The sequence below is a fragment of the Panthera uncia genome, chromosome B4 (genome assembly GCF_023721935.1).
Source record: "Panthera uncia isolate 11264 chromosome B4, Puncia_PCG_1.0, whole genome shotgun sequence".
In the NCBI taxonomy this organism is placed as follows: Eukaryota; Metazoa; Chordata; class Mammalia; order Carnivora; family Felidae; genus Panthera; species Panthera uncia.
Window position 1 is genome coordinate 129,247,830 of NC_064809.1, and position 19,772 is coordinate 129,267,601.

A 19,772-nucleotide genomic window follows, 5' to 3' on the forward strand; every position below is an offset into this window, starting at 1 on the left:
AGATGCCACAGCTGGTTCAAAGGAAAAGATGCGGAACCACACATTCATATGGAGTAAAGAAATGTCGAAATGACTTTACAAACAGATGTAAAATTGACTTTCTCCGGGGGGGGGGGGGGGTGTCCTTCCACTGGACCGGATTTATTTGCATACCTATAGATAAGGGTTATTTTCGTAGCTGCACTTTATCTACAATCCACAGAGCCATAAAACAGTTTCACAGCAAAGAAGAACCTTTTAAACTGCATCAAACTAGATAATCCCCCGAAGCTTTGAGCATGTCAGCAAAAAAAAAAAGGACAGCCAGCGATCTCGTTTGCTTGTTCCAAAATAAATGTTTGGAATTAAATTTTTCTTCCACTCTTCAGATTGTACCTTATACATTACTTCTTGGGAAGCCTCCTCCAATCACCTGATGGTACAATCTGGTCTCCCTCCCCTCCTCAGACCTTATCCCCCATGGTGGATTTTATTTATTTGTTTGTTTGTTTGTTTGTTTAGTAAGCTTTAGGCCCAACCTGGGGCTTGAACTCAAAACCTGGAGACCAAGCGTCACGCGCTCTACCAGCTGAGCCAGCCAGGTGACCGCCTCTTTGCAGATTTTAAATGGTCACTGTCAGCTGCTTTAAAGAGGGTGCCTCTCTGTCTTGCACAGCACCGAGCACATAGGCAGGTTTCGTAAATACTTGTGGATGAATGTGCGGTGAGCCTGTTTGTTTGGGGGATGTGTAAATATTATCAGTGGAGCCTCAGGTTTGGACCTCCTGGGTCCCTCTAACCAAAATGTATTTCTCTTCCCTGGGGGAACATGAAGGTGAGAAGCCCCTCCCCCCAGAACCCCCAGCATTTTCCTCGTTTGACCAGCTGACCTAATAGCCACCCGAGTCTTTGTTTCCTCGGGTGTAAAGTAGAAAGAATCACATCTGAATCAAGGGGTCATTCATTCATTCATTCATTCAGTGAATTCATTCATTCATTCATTCATTCATTCAGTGAATACGTAGGATTGATTGCCTGTTACACACCAGATTCTGTTAGTCGATGTACAAGGAACAAATTTAGAATCTCTAAAAGTAAGAAAGAGAATTTTATTCCAGCCCCAGTTAGGACAGCTGCCTGGGAAACATGGTCTTCAGAGGGAAGAACGTGTTTCAGAGAATGAACAGGGTTATGTACTTTTTTTTACATCTTGTAAAAGCTCAAAAGATTATAGGTTAGCAGATAGGTGGGAATCACAAGTTTTATCAGAAAGGAATGCAGGGAGTGGGAGCATTGATAGATATCTCAAATGGGGTGCCTGGGTGGCTCAGTCGGTTAAGCGTTTGACTCTTGATAACAGCTCAGGTCGCGATTTCGAGGTCGTGATTTCGAGGTCGTGAGATCGAGCCCCACATTGGGCTCTACGCTGCGTGTGGAGCCCGCTCAGGATTCTCTCTCTCTCTCTCCCTCTCTCTCTGCCCCTCACCCGCTCATGCTCTCTCGCTCTCTCGCTCTCTCTCTCTCTGAAAATGAATAAATAAACGTTGTTTTTTTTTAAAGGACAAGATGGTTTTCCTTCAGGCACTCATTCACAAAGCAGCTGCACAATACATGTGTGGCGGGCCATAAATCAGGCTTCTGGTTTGAACAAAGTTTATATACAGTCATGCTGACTTAGAAGTAAATCTTTTTTTTTTTTAATTTAATTAGTCTTTCTCTGACTAATTTCACTTAGCATAATACCCTCCCGTTCCATCCACGTAGTTGCAAATGGTAGAAGGAAATCTAAAGTGGCTTCCGTCGTGTCTCAGGACTTTAAAGAGCTTTTCTGTCATCAGTTATACTCATGACATATAATTCGTTGTATAATTATAATATCCATTCTATCAATCTTCAGAATCCCTTACACCAGGACTTCTCAAACTTTAATATGCAAACCAATCACCAGGCTTGTTAGAATGTAGGTCTGATTCATGAAGACTAGGTCTGCTGCTGCTCTTTGGGGCACCCTTTAAATAGCAAGGCTCGGGGCGCCTGGGTGGCTCAGTCGCTCAAGCGCCCGACTTCGGCTCAGGTCACGATCTCACGGTTCATAAGTTCGAGCCCCGTGTCGAGCTCTGGGCTGACAGCTCAGAGCCTGGAGCCTGCTTCGGATTCTGTGTCTCCCTCTCTCTCTCTGTCCTTTCCCCGCTCATACTGTCTCTCTCCACCTCTCAAAAAATGAAGAAGTGCTAAAAAAAAAAAAAAAATCTTTTTAAACCAATTAGATCTCCAAAGGTACTCAGTTGAATTTTTGTTTTATAACGCAACAAATTGCAATTTCTGGGAGTGAAACCCGGGCATGAGGCATTTGGAAAAGTTCTCCAGATGATTCTAAAATGTAGCCAAGATTGAGAACCACAGGATTGAAGAATTCCACATGAGGGTCGAGTTGGTAGGTTTCAGCAGTCGCCCAGCCAACCAATCTCTTCCAGATTGGTGATGTGTGCCCAGTTCTGCCCTGGGGGTGGGGGATTTGGGGGTGAACCCATCTGGTGTTCATTCAAGGTACCTGGAGAGGTGGGAGAGGGTTGATGGTGGAAGAGGAGGTGAGGCACGTCTTCTAGAAGGAGGCAGCTCTCCTCAGAGGTGAGAAGGTTTCTGTGGCCTGCCCTATAGGCTCCTGGGCTGGGTGATTTCTGCCGGGTAGGCTTCTCAGGACCTAGGGTTACCCTGGTGTGCTTCTTGGGCACAGAATCCCCTGAAAAACTATAAATGCACATCAGTCACGATGTGCTGGCAGGGCAGAGTCTTCTTGGGATTCTCCCTCACCGTCTTTCTCTCTGCCCCTTTGCCGCTCGCCTGTGCTTTCTCTCTCTATCTCAAAATAAATGAATAAACTTAAAAAAAAAAAGACTATAAAGGTCATTTTTAAATATGGGAGAAAAATCCCTGTGACCTATGGATGCCGAAAGTCTTAAATAAGGCCCCAGAAACACAAATGATGAAGGGGAGGAAATGATTGTATTAGGCTGTGTCAAAAGTAAGGTTTGCTTTTCAGGGAAGGACATTGTAAACAACGCTCACAGAGTACGCACTAGGTGCCTGGCACGGTTCTGTGTGTTTCCTAATGTTACGCCTCTTAACCCAATCATTCTTGGTGCCGTGCGTAGCCGCACGTCAGTACATGGAGAATCAGAGCCGTAGAAAGAGGTACACTTGAAAGTGGTGAGAACAGATTCAAGCTCCCGGAGGCAGGGACCAAAGTGCGGGCGCTCAACCCGGGGTCCGCAAAGGCTTTCTGGAAGGGACCAGAGAGTACACGTTTTGGCTTCGTCAACCATGCAGTTGCAAGGATCCAAAGCACGCTCCGGTGGCATTAGGGTTACGTTAAGCTAAAGACACCTGAACAAACATCAGCCACAAGAAACTTCTTTGCTGCCTCATGCACGACTTCCTGAAAGATACAGCCACACAAATTTCCGGTCTGAGTGATTCACAGCCGGAATGGAGACTAACCATCGTAACCTGAATAGTTGCTTCAACAAACTTTATCTGAAACTGTCACACCTTCTATCTAGAGCCGTGGGCAGCGGCATCAGGTGGGGAACATGGTAGAAACACAGATGCCCAGGCCCCACCTGTCATCACCCTGAGCCTCTACATTCTTTCTGAGCTCGCCCTGGGAGGCTGATGCACACCACACATGGGAACCTCTGCTTGTAGGGAAAGAAAATAATCGTGCCTCCTTCCATCTATCCTTCTAGGTTCTCAGCTGGGGCTCTGTAATAAGTGACAAATTAACAAGAGAAAAGCAAACAGAATTGTGTTAACACTCTACATCTCCTGTATACATGGGGAAAACCCAGGGACGGGTAGCTCAAAGAGGCAATTAAAACTCGGGCTTATCTGGCATCTTCAACAAAGAATAAACACGTGTGTAGAGAATGACAGGGCAAAGGAAACTGTGTTAGGCTTCCAAGGGTGGCAAATGGTGGGAGAGGGAATATATGGGGGGGGGGGGGAAGGGATCTAATGGAATGTGGTTTGTTTTCAGATTCCCCTGGAATGTGGTTTATCTTCAGATTCCTCTGGTGCTGCCATTGGGCTCATAACAGTCCAGAGCGGTCTCCAGTAAAGGAAAAGTTAAACCCTAGAAAGGAAGAGGGGGAAGAGAGCTCTTCCTGCGTTTGCTACTTTTTAATTGCTTTCAGCTCAAAATAATTCTTATGTCAAAGAGGCATATTTTGGGGTGTCATATTCTAGTTTCCTTCAATGATATTTCTGTACAGTGAAATAGTTTGCAGTCTGTTAGCCAGAATTAGGTAGCTCTATATAGAGTGACATGAAAAGACTTTCAAGACACATTGTCAAGGGAAAAAAGCAAGTCATGGGAACAACACAAATGCTATAATCCTACTTATTTAAAAATGAGATACATGTCCACGCATGCTAAGTGAGTAAATTCATAGACAGCCAACCAGAAGGTGGCTTAAACCGTGGATACTTTTGAGGAGCGCGGTGGGCCTAAGGGGTGGGTGTGAAGGCAGCTTTCCCAGATGGTCCCGTATAGCCTGCCGTGTGCTTCACGAGAATGTACTCATTGTTAATTACTTGCGCAATTTTTAAAAATAAAAATCAAAGAGAACTTCTGAGAAGAAACAAAACAGGAATCATCTGGACTTTTTCAAAATATAGATACCGCCCTGGGGCCTGCTGAATCAGAAGCTGGGGCAGGGGAGGCACAGCCATGTGGTAAAAGAACTCCAGGTAATTCTGATGGCCACACCCCCCTTAAGCACCACTCAACTAGGGAAAGTTGGGGCAAATGACTTAAACTGAAAATCCAAGTAATTATAAAAGTCTTTTCTGTGCACCAGAAAGCTCTGTGGGGACATCACACAGCTCTGATTGGGAGGCGCTGAGCAAATCCCTTCCCATCCCTGGGTCTGAGTCCCTTCTTTTGGAAAATGAGAGGGTTGGACCAGAATCTCTTTACTGGATGGTCCCAGGTCCCTTCCATTTAGGTGGAATTCTAAGTGGGTTGTGTTTCTTTTTTTTTATTTTATTTTTTTTTCAACGTTTTTTTTTTTTTTTTTTGGGACAGAGAGAGACAGAGCATGAACGGGGGAGGGGCAGAGAGAGAGGGAGACACAGAATCGGAAACAGGCTCCAGGCTCCGAGCCATCAGCCCAGAGCCTGACGCGGGGCTCGAACTCACGGACCGCGAGATCGTGACCTGGCTGAAGTCGGACGCTTAACCGACTGCGCCACCCAGGCGCCCCAAAGTGGGTTGTGTTTCTAATCCAACCAACCAAGACCTAACTGTTATGTTGCTAAAAAAAACAAACCACCAGATAACTGTCCCGCTACTGAATACAGAATAAAAGTAGAAAATTACCCCTTCGTCGTCCCTAATTGAGTCAGGCAAGCATCTCCAAGAGATGTTAAAAGCATTGGGTGAAACACAGAAAAATAGTATAGTCATGCAAAGTATCACGTACAGATTCCTTACTCATTCCGAAGGGAAAGTGTACTTCAACGGTGGGGGGACCACTTTTCAGCAAGTGGCAACATTCATGGTGGGACAACCTGGCATGGGGTCCCTCCTGAAGTTCATGGCATCATCTGTGATCTGCTAAGGTCCACATGGCCCATGTAAGCGCAATCATGAGAAAACAGGCCAATCAGGCCTCTCCAGCCTCCACTTTTACCCTGTCCCTCCTCAACCTCTCCATTTCAGCCCCCCTCAGTTTATTGCAACTCCCACAGCTGGGGTTTCCCGTGCATACGGGGGTGACACATGTGACCATAACATAAAGTAGGAGGGTGGAGGAACCTCTGCGGTGGTGAGATTCCATTTTTCACTGTGTCAGTCAGGGTCCGGAGAAACAGAACCTATCGTGTGTGTGTGTGTGTGTGTGTGTGTGTGTGTGTGTGTAGATATTTGATTTATTTTAAGGAATTAGGTCATGTGACTGTGGGAGTTGGCAAGTCTGAAATCTGTAGGGTAGGCCAGCAAGATTGAAACTCAGGCGAGAGTTGATGATGTTGTAGGCTTGGGTCCAAAATCTGCAGGGCAGGCACGACAGACTGGAAATTCAGGAAGGAGTTGATGTTGTAGTCCGGAGTCCAAACTGTCTCCATTTGGGGAAGCCTCTGCTTAAGGCCTTCAACTGACCAGGTGAGGCCCACCCAATTCTTGAAGGTCATCGCCTTCACGTAGCAAACACATTGTACACGTTGATCACGTCCACAAAGTGCTTTCACAGCCACATCTAGATTAGTGTTTGACCAAACAACTGGGCACCACAGCCACCGATGAGCTGTACCAAGGCATTTATTCGCTCGGAGCACCCACCTCACGAACTCGTCTTTTAGCTGTATCCACGCTCCCGTTTTCTCCCCTTTTCTTTCGACATTTATATTTTTCATTTCTTCTGCTTGATTCGCTTTCCCTACTCTTTGTTCCTCTTTGATGTTGCTAGTTTCTTCCCTTATCTCCACGTCATGCTTATTTCAAATGCTTGGTTTGTTTGTCCTAATACCCCTGCTTCAAATGGTACCTGCGTGTTCAGGGAGTTGTACGGCTCAGCTATCTAGTTGTTTCAGCCCCTGAGCTCCTTTCCCCTCTGTACAGGGATCTCAGTTATTCAATCTGGTTGTGTGTATTGAGAGAAGAAAAAGGCCAGTTCCTGGGGTGTGTTAGTCCCAAGGAAATTTACATAGAGGGGAAGATGAGCAGAGGAAATGGGGGGGGGGGGCGGGCAGAAAGCTCCAGGGTCCACAAGACAGCTGCAAGCACTCCCTCTGGCTGACACTGCCCCCAGGTAATCATGGTTTCACCTTGAACCAGTCTCCTAGCTGGCCTTCTGCCTCCTGCTAATTTGGAGAGGCGGGTGAGTGAATGAATCCGGAGCGCAGCTGGCTTCAACTTCCAACCGGCACATGGCATTAATTTGTGTGAACGGTGTGAGGTAGGAACCCAACCTCATTTCTTTCCCCAGCACTGCTCGTGTACTAAATGGCCTCTTCTTCCGTTTGCAGGGTCACTTCTGTATATCACATTTCCAAATGTTCGTCATTCGATTTCTGGGCTTTGCATTCTGTCCCGTTGTTCTGTTTGTCTATCATCCGATTTACTACAGCTTTATAACAAACCTTTACATCTTCTGTCTGATAGAACTTCTTCCTCGAAATCGGATTGGCAATTCTTGGCCCTTTGTTTCTCCATAAGAATGTTAGAATCAGCTCCTAAGCGAAATAAGGCAGTCACAGAAGACAAAGGCCATATGATTTCACTCATATGTGGAATTTAAGGAACAAAACAAACAGACTTGAGCAGGGTGGGGGAGAGAGGAAAACCTAGAAACAGACTCTTAACTATAGAGAACAAACTGATGATTACCGGAGAGGTGGGTGATGGGTGAAACAGGTGATAGGGAGTTAGGAGAGCACTTCTGATGAGCACCGGGTGTCGTATGTAGGTGTGGAAACACTAAATTCTATACACCTGAAGCTAATATTATACTATGTTAACCAACTGGAATTTAAATAAAAACTTAAAAATAATAATAATAATAAAAAGAATTTTAGAATCAGCTTATCAATTTCTACTGAAAATCCCGTTGATTTGTGGACAGGAATTGCATTGACTCTATACATCAACTTGGGAAAACTTGAGACCTTTACAATATTGAGCTTTGGGGCGCATGGGTGGCTCAGTCGGTTGAGCATCCGACTTCGGCTCGGGTCATGATCTCGCGGTTTGTAGGTTCGAGCCCCACGTCGGGCTCTGTGCTGACAGCTCAGAGCCTGGAGCCTGCTTCGGATTCTGTGTCTCCCTCTCTCTCTGCCCCTCCCCTGCTCAAGCTCTGTGTCTCTCTGTCTCTCAATAATAAATAAACATTAAAAAAAATTTTAATAAAAAAATAAATAAAACTTCAGCGCACCAAGGAGCAGAGCTATGTTAGGGAAGCTCTGACTTCAGGGCCTGTTCATCTCTCTGGGTTCAAGCCTTCCTTCTTTTTTGTCTTTTTGGTTCATTCCTGTTCTGTTTTGTTCTTTTTTTTCTATCACTAGGTTTTTGGCCATCCATATTGCTGGTTTCTTTCTTTCTTTCTTTCTTTCTTTCTTTCTTTCTTTCTTTTCTTTCTTTCTTTCTCTTTCTTTATAAAGATTTTTTCCTTTGAGGATTCCAAACACTTAAAGATCAAGTCTCTGGGAGCACCTGGGTGGCTCAGTCAGTTAAACGTCTGACTCAGTTTGGGCTCAAGTCATGATCTCATGGTTGGTTGAGTTCAAGCCCCAGACTGGGCTCCACACTGTAGAGCTTGCTTGGGATTCTCTCTCTCCCTTTCTCTCTTCCCCCCACCCCAACCCTCTCTCTCACTCTCAAAATAAATAAACTTAAAAAAATAAAATAAAATAAAAAGAGATAAAGTCTTTCACTTTACATAAGTCATCCCATCTGCAGTGACTACATTTTCTGCTTGTGAGTGGTGAATTTGTTGCCTGTAGGGTTTCAATAAGGCTTCTGGATTTTTGGTTTGCAGCTTTATTGGGAGTGGAAGGGTTTTGTTTTCTTTTTCCTACGCTTTCTGTTTTCCTCTGTGCCCAGGAAACTTGCCTCTACCAGGCTTCCAGGAGCACAATCCAGAAGCAGATCTCATATTTTAGGGCTCCTTCAATGGACGTATAAGGGACACCGAAGCCTCAGCTGAAAAGCCAGTGGAGGGCTTGATTTGGCATTCTGGGGGCAAGCTAAATCTTTTTCTTTTTTTTTTAATTTTTTTAATGTTTATTTATTTTTGAGAGAGAGAGACAGAGACAGAGTGCAAGCAGGGGAGGAGCAGAGAGAGAGGGAGACACAGAATCCAAAGCAGGCTCCAGGCTCTGAGCTGTCAGCATGAAGCCCGATGCAGGGCTCAAACTCACGAATCGTGAGATCATGACCTGAGCCGAAGTCGGACGCTTAACCGACTAAACCACCCAGGCGCCCCATAAATCTTTACCCTCCCTCCCTGGATCCACCACTTTCTCTAAATCAGAGTCCCAGGGAGGGATCTTTGCAGTCACAGCTTTTGCGTCCTTTCCCAGCGACAGAGCGCCACCCCCCTAGCTGGCTTCACGCAGGAGCCTGGCTCAGGTTCTGTCTCTTGTGGAGCATCTTAGACTCTATTACCCTAGAAAAGTGAAACCTTCAGTGGCTGTGTGGATCCAGAGTCCAAGAGCCCGCGGCTTCAACCCTTTCCCCATTTTGTACTCCTACTGCACAGGGTTGTTTATTTTTGAGCCTGGATGGGTCGGTTAAATTTTCCCGGCTTGTATTTTGGTCACCATGGCTCTGTGTATGGTGGAGAAGTGTTTCTTGACTTGTTATGGGCATCATCTATGGCGGCACACCAAATTACTCCAAAACTTAGTGGCCCAAAACGACAGCCATTTTATTATACGTTGTGATGTTTGGTTCAGGAACTTGGGCACTGATTCTTTTTTCCCAGGTGGCACTAACGGAGGTCACTTGGTAGCGTTGAGGCCATGGGTCAGTCTGGAGGGTTTGGGACAGTGGTGGCGATGGCTAGAAGGCTGGGCTCAGCTGGGGCTCTTGCCCCGAGTAGGTATATGAGGTCTTGGTGGTCCCAACATAGATCTTTTTTTTTTTATTATTAACTTGTTTTATTTTTTCTTTTTTGAATTTGCATCCAAATTAGTTAGCATCTAGTGCAACAGTGATTTCAGGAGTAGATTCCTTAGTGCCCCTTCCCCATTGAGCCCTTCCCCCCTCCCACGACCCCTCCCGTAACCCTCAGTTTGTTGTCCACATTTAGGAGTCTCTTCTGTTTTGTCCCCCTCCCTGTTTTCATATTATTTTTGTTTCCCTTCCCTTATGTGCATCTGTTTTTTCTCTTAAAGTCCTCGTAGGAGTGAAGTCATATGATTTTTGTCTTTCTCTGACTAATTTCACTGCGCATAATACCCTCCCGTTCCATCCACGTAGTTGCAAACGGCAAGATTTCATTCTTTTTGATTGCCGAGTAATACTCCATTGTATATATATACCACACCTTCTTTTTCCATTCATCCATCGAGGGACATTTGTGGTCTTTCCAGACTTTGGCTATTGTTGATAGTGCTGCTATAAACACGGGGGTGCAGGGGCGCCTGGGTGGCTCAGTCGGTTGAGCGTCTGACTTCGGCTCGGGTCATGATCTCGCAGTCTGTGGGTTCGAGCCCCGCGTCGGGCTCTGTGCTGACAGCTCGGAGCCTGGAGCCCGTTTCAGATTCTGTGTCTCCCTCTCTCTGACCCTCCCCCGTTCATGCTCTGTCTCTCTCTGTCTCAAAAATAAATAAACATTAAAAAAATTTAAAAAAAAACATGGGGGTGCATGTGTCCCTTCAAAACAGCACCCCTGTATCCTGTGGATAAATGCCTAGTAGTGCAATTGCTGGGTCGTAGGGTAGTTGTATTTTTAATTTTTTGAGGAACCTCCATACTGTTTTCCAGAGTGGCTGCACCAGCTTGCATCCCCACCAACATAGACTCTTACATGACAGCGTAGGGCTGTGTTCCAGGAGATGGGAAAAGTGAACACTTATGTTTTCTTAAGGCCTGGGCTAGGAAAATGGCAAAATGTCATTCTACGGATCAATTGATGAACCATCACAGGCCTGCCCGTATTCAAGGGGAGGAGACATAGGCACCTGCTTGCCATGGGAAGAGGATCACAGAATTTGTGGCCGTAGTTCATCTGCCACCCTAGGTTATATTTTCCCCTGGACAATGAGATCCTTCAGGTGAGAGACCATATGCTATTGGATCCCAAGGGTTTTCAGCGACTTGGCACACAGTGGTGTCACATATGTGTTGAGCAAATGACTAGATGAATTTAGTACGTAGGCTCGGAGCTAACTAGGGCTGTGGGTACTTCCTTCATCCCGTCCTTGAGAAAAGAATGGGATTGCCACGTCAGCTGAAACACTCCGCCAAGCAGCTCTCCAGAAAGATACCTGTAGCAAATTTTTAAGACCACAGTTCTGCTGTGGTTCATCCGCTCAAAGCCAACGAACAGCGTCGCCCCTCTGCCCAGGCAACTCCACACTCCCGCAGAAAACAGACCTGACACCTTCCATACCAAAGCGGCCTCAAGGGGGCAGGAGAGAAGGAGCCAAGGTGAGTTGCAGCTCGGGCTGGACCGGGAACTCAAATTACAGGGCAGGGCGAGATCAGGAAGCTCTGGATTTGCAAAATCTTGACACGCGAAGAACAGCCTGACTTCCTCCTTTGGCCTTGCCGTTAACAGGGATCACAAACACAAGCAGTGGAAGAGGAAAAGGAGGATGTTTCCATAACGCGCAATGATAGGTATTGAGTTAGAGATTCAGGAGTGACCCTGGAAACCCACCCATCATTTATAACTTCGTGCTTCTAAGAAAATGCCTGTGGGGCGCCTGGGTGGCTCAGTCGGTTGGGCGTCCGACCTCGGCTCAGGTCGTGATCTCACAGGTCTGTGAGTTCAAGCCCCGTGCGGGCTCTGTGCTGACACCTCAGAGCCTGGAGCCTGCTGCAGATTCTGTGTCTCCTTCTCTCTCTGCCCCTGCCTCGCTTGCTCTCTCTCTCCGTCTCAAAATAAATAAACACTAAAAAATATTTTTAATTAAAAAAATGGTTACTAAGCTCATTCTTTATATATATCCAGCACTATGCTGGGTATATTTTGTGCGTGCACTCATTGAATCCTGACAATAATCCTCAGGTTTATTTATAATATTTTGCTTATTTCCATTTTCATACGAGGAAACAGGCCCAGAGAGGTGAAGCCATTTGGCCAAGGTGACTCAGTGACTGTTGGAGGGAGCCAGGACTTCCGTCCAAGAATATCTGAGTCTGACGCTCCGGTTCCTAAGCACCACCCTTTCTGAGATTTAAATTCACTGGTGTGATGAAATCTTTAAGCTGGAAGGATTAGGAACAGTCTCTAAATTCTTCACCCCGATGCGCCCCATGTCTAACACAAAGTCTTGTGTAAGGTGGGCTTCCAATAAAGATTTATTGGAAGAATAAGCGAGTGAATGTTATTTACTGATTTGGCCCATCACACTCACACAGATTTATTCTCCATTAAAAAAAAATTTGTGTAGGGGCACCTGGGTGGCTCAGTCAGCTACGCACCCGACTTCGACTCAGGTTTGTGGGTTCGAGCCCCGCGTCAGGCTCTGTGCTGACAGCTCGGAGCCTGGAGCCTGCTTCCGATTCTCCCTCTCTCTCTCTGCCCCTCCCCTGCTCAAGCTCTGTCTCTCTCTGTCTCAAAAATAAATAAAAATTAAAAAAAATTTTTAATAAAAAATTGTGTATAATTTACATACAATGAAAATCACCCTTTTTATGGACATATAGTCGATTGTATCGCTATCACCACAAATTATAAAATAAATCCATCATCCCCCAATTCTCCCTCCCCCCCTTACTAGTAAATCCTAAAATGTGCCCCCTAGCTGCACTTCTAGTCCCCAGCAACCATTGATCTGTTTTCTGTCCCTATAGTTTTGCTTTTGCAAGAAGGGCACAGAAAGGGAACCATGCAGCCTGCAGTCTTTTGAGTCTGGCCTCTTTTACTTAGTATAACCCAGGTCGTTGAATGTGTCAATTGTTGAGTCATTTTCATTGCCGTGTAGTAGTCCACGGCACGCAGTACGCCCCAGTCTATACGTTCTCCAGTTGAGGGACATTTGGGTTGTTGTGCAGGGTCTTGTACGAAAATAACTTTGGGGTAAATACCTAGGAGAGGGATTACGGGATCATACGGTAAATGTATAAGCTACCTTTATAACAAACTGCTCGCCTGTTTTCCTACATGGCTGTACCACTTTGTATTTTCACCAGCAAGGTACAAGAGCTCCACATGTTCTAAATCCTCCTTAGCACTTGATATTGTCAAATTAAATTTTTTTAACCACGTTAAGGCGTGCGTGGAAGTATCCCATCCTGGTTTTAATTTGCATTTCCCTAATGACTGATGACGTTCAGCATCTTTTCATGTCCTTAGCTGCCATCCGTATATCTTTCTTGGTGATATGTTACCTGTTCAAATCTTTTGCCCGTTTTGCAAAGAGCAGATTGTTTTCTTATTATTGACTCTTTAGAATTCTTTATATACTTGGGATGCAAATTCCTTATCAGATGTATGCTATTTGCAAAGATTTTCTCCCAGACTGTGGTTTGCCCTCACGTATTCTTGTAGCAATGGCTTTTGAAGAGCAGTTCTTAATTTTGATGGAGTTCAATTAATTGATTGTTTTCGTTTATGGATCATGCTCTTGGCGTTACATCTGAGAACTCTTTGCCCAACCCAAAGTCACAAAAATTTCTCTTGTTTTCCTCTGGAAGTTTTATAGAATCATAGCAGCTACCTTATGAGGTCGCTATATTAAATTGGGCTACGTGTAAAGCCCTTAGCGCTCCACTCTGTGCCAGCACAGAATTAACCCTCAGTAAACAGAGCCTAAGATGGACATTTGGCTAGGTGATATTTGTAAGAACGGCCCTCACACCTACCACGCGTTTCCTCTGCCCAGATCTGTGTCCTGTCATCACAGAATGACCAGACACCAGAGCCGCAAAGCCGCTGCAGATATCCTTGTCCAATCTGATCCTAGATCCAATGGAGGTACCGGGACACATGGAGAGAGGCCATAAGGACTACAGGTCATGGGAAGAGCCAGACTTGGTAGGTTTTTCCCACTGCAACTCCATGCTATTTCCAGGAAACCTTGATGTCTAACTCAAGCCGTGATGGGGCTCTGGGGACTAAGGGTCTGTTTATTGAGCAACTACTGTGTGACAGGACATTGGCTACAGCAGCGAATGAGACAGCCGATTGCAGAGACTAGCAGAAGAAAGCAATGAGCAAATAATTACATAATTAATTAAGGAAAAGGGTAGGGTGTGTGTGTGTGTGTGTGTGTGTGTGTGTGTGTGTTGGGGGGTTTGTCCACTAACAACTTCCTTGCCCTTCCTCCGCCTCCCTCTCTGTGCCAGGTGTCTCGGGCCCCTCCAGTCTAGGGGTGGGGTGGGGTGCGCAGACACAGGGGCCCACGTGATCTCAGCCTGAAAGCAAGGTGGAAAGGTCCCGGGGGGAGGTGGGGGCTGTGCTTCGGAGGGCTCTGAGTCAGGGGTTATCGTGGTCCCCTCCTTCGTTGGCGAAATCTGCATGCGGCCCCTGCCCTCTACGTCGGGGTCAGGCAGCGACAGGAAGGAAACCAATAACGAAGAAGGTTTCGGGAGCTTGAGGCTCGGAGGTGCCGTGGTGGGGGCAGGGCGGGCCGTCCCGTATTTGCGGCAACCGCCCCTCCCCCCCCTCGCCCGAGCTCCGCAAAGAGGTCACCGCGCTAGCGCCGAGCTCGCCCTCCGCCGGGTCCGCAGCACGCGCGCCCCCGCGAACGAGCGCGCGCGCGCCCCGAGCCCCCGCGCCCCCGCGCCCTCCGCACAGGACGCCCCCTGGCGGGAGCCCTCGGCCACGCAGACCGCGCGAGCAGGGGAGGGGGCGGGGGCGCCGCGCACGCGCAGGGCCGGCGGCGCGCGCCGAGCGGGGGGCACCGCGCGGGTGCAGCCACGATGGAAGGGGGTGCGTACGGAGCGGGCAAAGCCGGGGGCGCCTTCGACCCCCACACCCTGGTCCGGCAGCCGCACACCATCCTGCGCGTCGTGTCTTGGGTAAGGACGGCTGGGTGGCCCGGCCGCGCGGGGGGTGGGGTGCGGTGGGGGCGCGGGCAAGGGCGGCGCGCCCGGACGGACCCCGACCCCGCGGGACCCCGGGCACGCGTGCCGCAGCCGGCGGAGAGCCTTCCGACCGGGGTGCCGGCGCCCGCCACCCCTTCCTTCCCGGGCCCCGGGCGGGGGGGGGGGGGTCCCAGCGCTGGCGGAGCGGGGGGAGCTCCCGCCCCTGCTGCCGTAGCCCTTGATTCCCGGCGTCCCCATTCGCGTGCGGCCCCCCTTCGCCGTGACCTCCAGGCCGCGGCTGTGCAGCTCGCGGCTCGGGTTCGCGCGGCCACCCGGGCGGATCAGCGGCCGTGGGGACGAAGCCCGGGTTTCAGGTGGCCGTTTGGGGGGGGGGGGGGGGAGAGGTGGATCAGGGCGTGGATCATCTCACGGGGCGCACGCCGCGCCTGCCGTGGACGTTCCAGGAGGACAGGGCCGGAAACCGGGTTTTGTGGCTTAGCCCGGAAGGTGTGGAGCGATGCGTCGGGAGCCGGATACCTAGGTGGCTTGCTCGGGAACTGCCTCTCCTTCGCGGCGTGACCTTGGGCTGGGAACCACCCAAGAAATGTTAGTGGGAAGCGAGGAGTTACATCCCGACGTGGGGAGAGGCAGCTCCTCTCTCATGCCTCAGTTTCCCGGTTTGTAGAGAGGTGGGAGCGGCCACCGTGGGCTCTGATATTTCCTGAATCCGTGACAGCACCCCCCCCCCCCACGCAAGTACACCTGGATGCTTGTGGGGGGGATTAGGGGAAAGCAGAGGGGATTGTTCTGGATCTCCAGCCTGGCAGGGGTCAGAATTCCCCAGCGGGCGGGGGGTGGGGGGCGGTCCCTGCTCAGACCTGGGGTTGTGGGGGAGGAGGATGGGACAGAGACAGTGAGCACAGAGGGAGGGGTTCATGTGGTCTGGGCAGCACCCCAGGGAAAGAAGCCTGCTGCAGGAGGGGGGGGTGCCTGGGGCTCCCTAGGGTTTTTTGGCCATTGCCCAGACACTCTCACTAGAGGGTCTGGCCTCTGCAGGCCTGGGGCCTATTCCTGCGGGCCCACACCAGAAGGTCTTGGGCTTGGGGACGCTGGGCAGGGTCACTGTCAGCCACCCCAAGGGGCTACGTCTGAGGTCAGCTGTGGCCTCAGGGTGCTCAAACTCCCTCACTTCCTGGGTTTCCCGGGCAATATTAGGGTCTGATGGGTGGGACAGCTGGGGTGTTTATCTCTGGCCTCCCAGAGAGAAAGGACTCTCCCTGTCTAACTCTTCCCTGTCTAAAAACGTTCAAACCTCCTCCTGGTGCCACAAGAAGCGGGGCCATGTGTAAACCCCTTTCTTCTCAAGTACCCACCAGCTGGGGAGCTCTTTGAGGGCAGGGAAGCCGCAGTGACGGCACAGGGCCTGGCAGCGGGCCTGGCACCCGGGGACATCCGTAAGGGTTTGTGGTGCCGACTTCATTCATGTATGCCAGTCTCCAACTCCTCAGAGACCCCAACTGGCCCTCGGCAGAGATGGAGCTCTGGGGGGCACCTGCCTGATCAGGTGGGCCAGCTGTATGCCCTGCTCCCCTTTGCCGGCCCCTCGGGCCACAGGCCTGGGAGGGTCAAGCCACTGGCTTTGTGAGGGGTGTGGGCGGTTTGCTTGCTTGGGTCACTTCTGCCTGTGATGGCTTCATTTAGCAAAGCTTCACTGAGTCTGCTGGGCCCTTAGGGAAAGTGACATGACTCAGATGCAGCCTTTAGTGTTCGGGGATCCCACAGTCCTACTGGGAAGGGAGCCAGGTGCCACCCCCCCCACCCCCCCACCCCCCGCCCCGGGGTAGAGGCCGTGAGTGCCAGGAGAGGGGTCTCCCTGCTGTGGGAATCAAGAGAGGCTTCATGGAGAAGGTGATATCAAATTGGGCCTTGAAGGATAAATGGGGCTTATCTCGGGGTACGGTGAGACAGTCCAAGCAGGAGGAAGGAAAAGTAACGGATGGGGTACCCACTGTGGGCCGGGGTGGACACACGCTTACCCAGCTAGTTCCCCTCCGGCCTGCATCACTTGAGGAAACTGAGGCTCAGGGAGTCCCGAGGTTACTGAGCATGTAAGTGGCAGGGGATTTGAAGCCAAATCTCTGAGTCTCCAAAGCACATTGATTGCTTCTCCTGGAGCCGGAAGAGGTCAGAATCCTGGATTTCAGGTTCCGAAAGGATAATGGTCATCTGGGCCAGCCACCGTCTAATGCCCAAACCCCCCCCCCCCCCCGCCCCACCTCCTAGCTCTGCTCACTACCTTTATGCTAGCAAAGGCAGCTGATAACAGGCTAAGTGACACCTTTAAGAAATGTGTAGTTCTTTTTTTCTGATCCCAAAAGTAATCCCTGCTGACTTTCGGAAAATAAAAACATCACTTGTGATGGTTGTACAGCAGAATAAATGTACTGTACTTAATAGCATTGAACCGCACACTTAAAAATGATTAAGACGGTACGTTTTTTCATAATTTTTTAATGTTTATTTATTTTTGAGAGAGAGAGAGAGAGAGACAGAGAGAGCTTGGGCGGGGGAGGGGCAGAGAGAGAGGGAGACACAGAATCGGAAGCAGGCTCCAGGCCCTGAGCCGTTAGCACAGAGCCGGACGTGGGGCTCGAACTCACAAACCGTGAGATCGTGACTTGAGCCGTAGTCGAATGCTTAACCAACCGAGCCACCCAGGCGCCCCGAGACGGTACATTTTATGTTGTATTTTACCACAATAAAAACGATCGATGGTGGGGGAGGGGGAGAAATAAAAGAAAAAAAAAATAGCAGGGTGGAAAAAAATCACGTGTGATCCCCTCACTTAGGGAGGACCGGTGCTTCCTTCCAGTCTTTTTAAAAAATGTGTGGTGCTCTGAAAGTGTTTTAACTCGTCGATGAGCGCACAGAAGATGCCATTGGTGACCTGTCCTTCGCCCTGGCGTCCCTTTGGCATCCTGGGGTCTGGGAGGCATCAGGCTTGGCCTTCAGATGAAGTCCTAGCTCCAGGGCTAGGGTGACCAGTTCATCTTGGTGTGCTGGAACTTTCCCAGCTTCAGCACTGCAAGTTATGTGTCTGGGAGCCTCTGAGTCCCACACAAACCTAGGTGACTGGTCACTCTAGCCAGGACGACTCCCCTGCCACGTAGACCCCTTCTACAGCCCTGGAGAGGCCCTAGCAACATGTGCACATGGGCTTGTGATTTTTGTAAAAGATCTTTTTCTGAAAGAGGAAACCCCCTCCCCGCGCCCCCCCCCCCCCCCCCCCCCCCCCCCCCCCCCCCCCGCCATATCAGCTTCAGGGCCTCTTCAAACCTGGATCTACCGTGAAACCCAAGCCGCGGGGGCAGGAGCAGGACCTCCGACACCACCTTTTTGTCTCTTGACGGAGGCTTCCTCAGCTCCTCTCTGCCCCTTGTCCCCTCGCTGGCCCCCAGGCCTGGTGAAGTGACCACTCACGGCAGGAATTGACCGCTTTGGTTAAGGTGGAGAGGGAACCAGCGAGCCCAGCCGATTTGGACCTTTCCTGCCTCGGGTGAGGAGGGGACGGCTGAGCTGGGGCAGTGTCGAGGGTAAACTCAGAGCCACCTCTGACCCCACTGGAGGGAGACGGGGGCTGTGCGGGCTGGGAGCCGGGAGAAGGCTGCCTCTGCCCGCTTCCCCGGGCACCGGCCATGCCCACCCCTGTGCCTTGGTCTCCCCATCTGAGTGAGGAGGTTGAGCTGGGTCACAGGTGCTCCGGGACTGCAGCCTGTCTGTGACACCTTTCCCTATCTCTGGAGCTAGGAGGGGGCAGCCGAGCTCTGGCAGGGAGCGACCTGATTTCCTGTAAAAGACCACCTTCTCCGTGGGCTTCACGGTCTCCCTTTTAGAGGGTTGCACTGGCCTACGGGGAAGGGATATCGGTGCTGGTAGAGGAGAGGGCTGTTGGTGTTTTAATGTTCAGTTTGAGCAAAATAAATGATAAAATGTCTGAAATGGTGGCGTTTTCAGGATTGATTTCTTAAGGGCCTTGAGTGTGACACCCCAGGATTCTGTAAGTAGGGTAGGTGTCGCCGCCCCAAATGACAGAGGTACAGCCTGGACGTCTGCAGCGTCCACATTCGGTGCGCTCCCTGTGGCTTCCCTGTCTAGGTTGAAGTGGCCCCAAGGGGGGCTTGAAGAGGTCTTGTTTTTACCAGACCCCCTCAGTCATCCCAGAGAACCCTGAGTGTAAAAGCTGAGCTCGTCCTGCATCAAAATCAGGGAGCTGTGCATGGGGTAAAAGGGGTCTGGGGTGGAGATAGAGCCTCTGGCCAGCTCTGGCATTCAGTCATTCGTTCCACACATGCCAAGTACCAGCCTGTGTGCCCCATCGGAGACGCTGTCAGTCCAGTGACAAGCACTGTTGGGGAGGCTTGAGATGCTACAAGAAGAAAATCCAATAGGGGTAGCTACCTCTGCCAGGGGAGCATGGAGGGCTTCCAGGGGGAGGCGGCTTCTGAGTTGGTTCTGATAAAGAAGCGGGGAGGGGCATTCCAGGTGGAGGGAATAGCGTGTGCAAATATCTGGAAGCATGAGGTCTGAGTGGGCTTTAGAAATAAATGATGGTGAGCTCTCGGGGTCCTGGGTGTGCGAGTGAGTGACATCACACTCTGTGAATGTGCTCCAGAGTGGCAGCCAGGGGGAAGCGCAGAAAAGGTCTTGGATGGCAGATGTACACTCTGGGCTTCATCTGAGGGCTGTGGGCAGCCACAGAGAGGGGTTTGAAACACAGAAGAGCTCCCTGTGGCTGCCATGGGGAAGCGTGACCTTAGAGGGTGCTGGGGACGAATGTCCTGGCAGGAAACGTGTGACCTTGCATGGCCTGTCCTCTCCCAGCACCTGGCACCGCCCTGCCATTTACTCAGGGAGCTACATCCACGGAGGTAGATTACATGCTCCTTTGGCACTTAGCACTAACAGTCTTGGAATCTTCCTTATCTCTTTATCTGCCTGTGGCTGATCTCTTAGGTCTAGGATGGAGTCAGCAGCCAGGAGGTCTTCAGGAGACGCTGGCTGGTGGGTGAGGTCTTCAGGAGACTTTGGCTGGTGG

At 50.0% G+C, this 19,772-nt stretch overlaps 1 protein-coding gene across 2 annotated transcripts in view; it reads left to right on the plus strand.

Moving 5' to 3' along the window:
• Positions 1 to 14,502: 14,502 nt before the first annotated feature.
• The window catches only part of SYNGR1 (synaptogyrin 1), a 26,278-nt gene continuing 21,008 nt past the window's right edge, over positions 14,503 to 19,772 (plus strand). The window contains exon 1 of one of the 2 annotated variants that reach the window (XM_049626394.1): positions 14,503 to 14,671. In XM_049626394.1, the coding sequence (XP_049482351.1) occupies positions 14,573 to 14,671 (99 nt within the window). In that variant the 5' untranslated portion in view covers positions 14,503 to 14,572. The remainder of the gene's footprint in view (positions 14,672 to 19,772) is intronic. The other variant, XM_049626392.1, reaches the window with a different exon arrangement.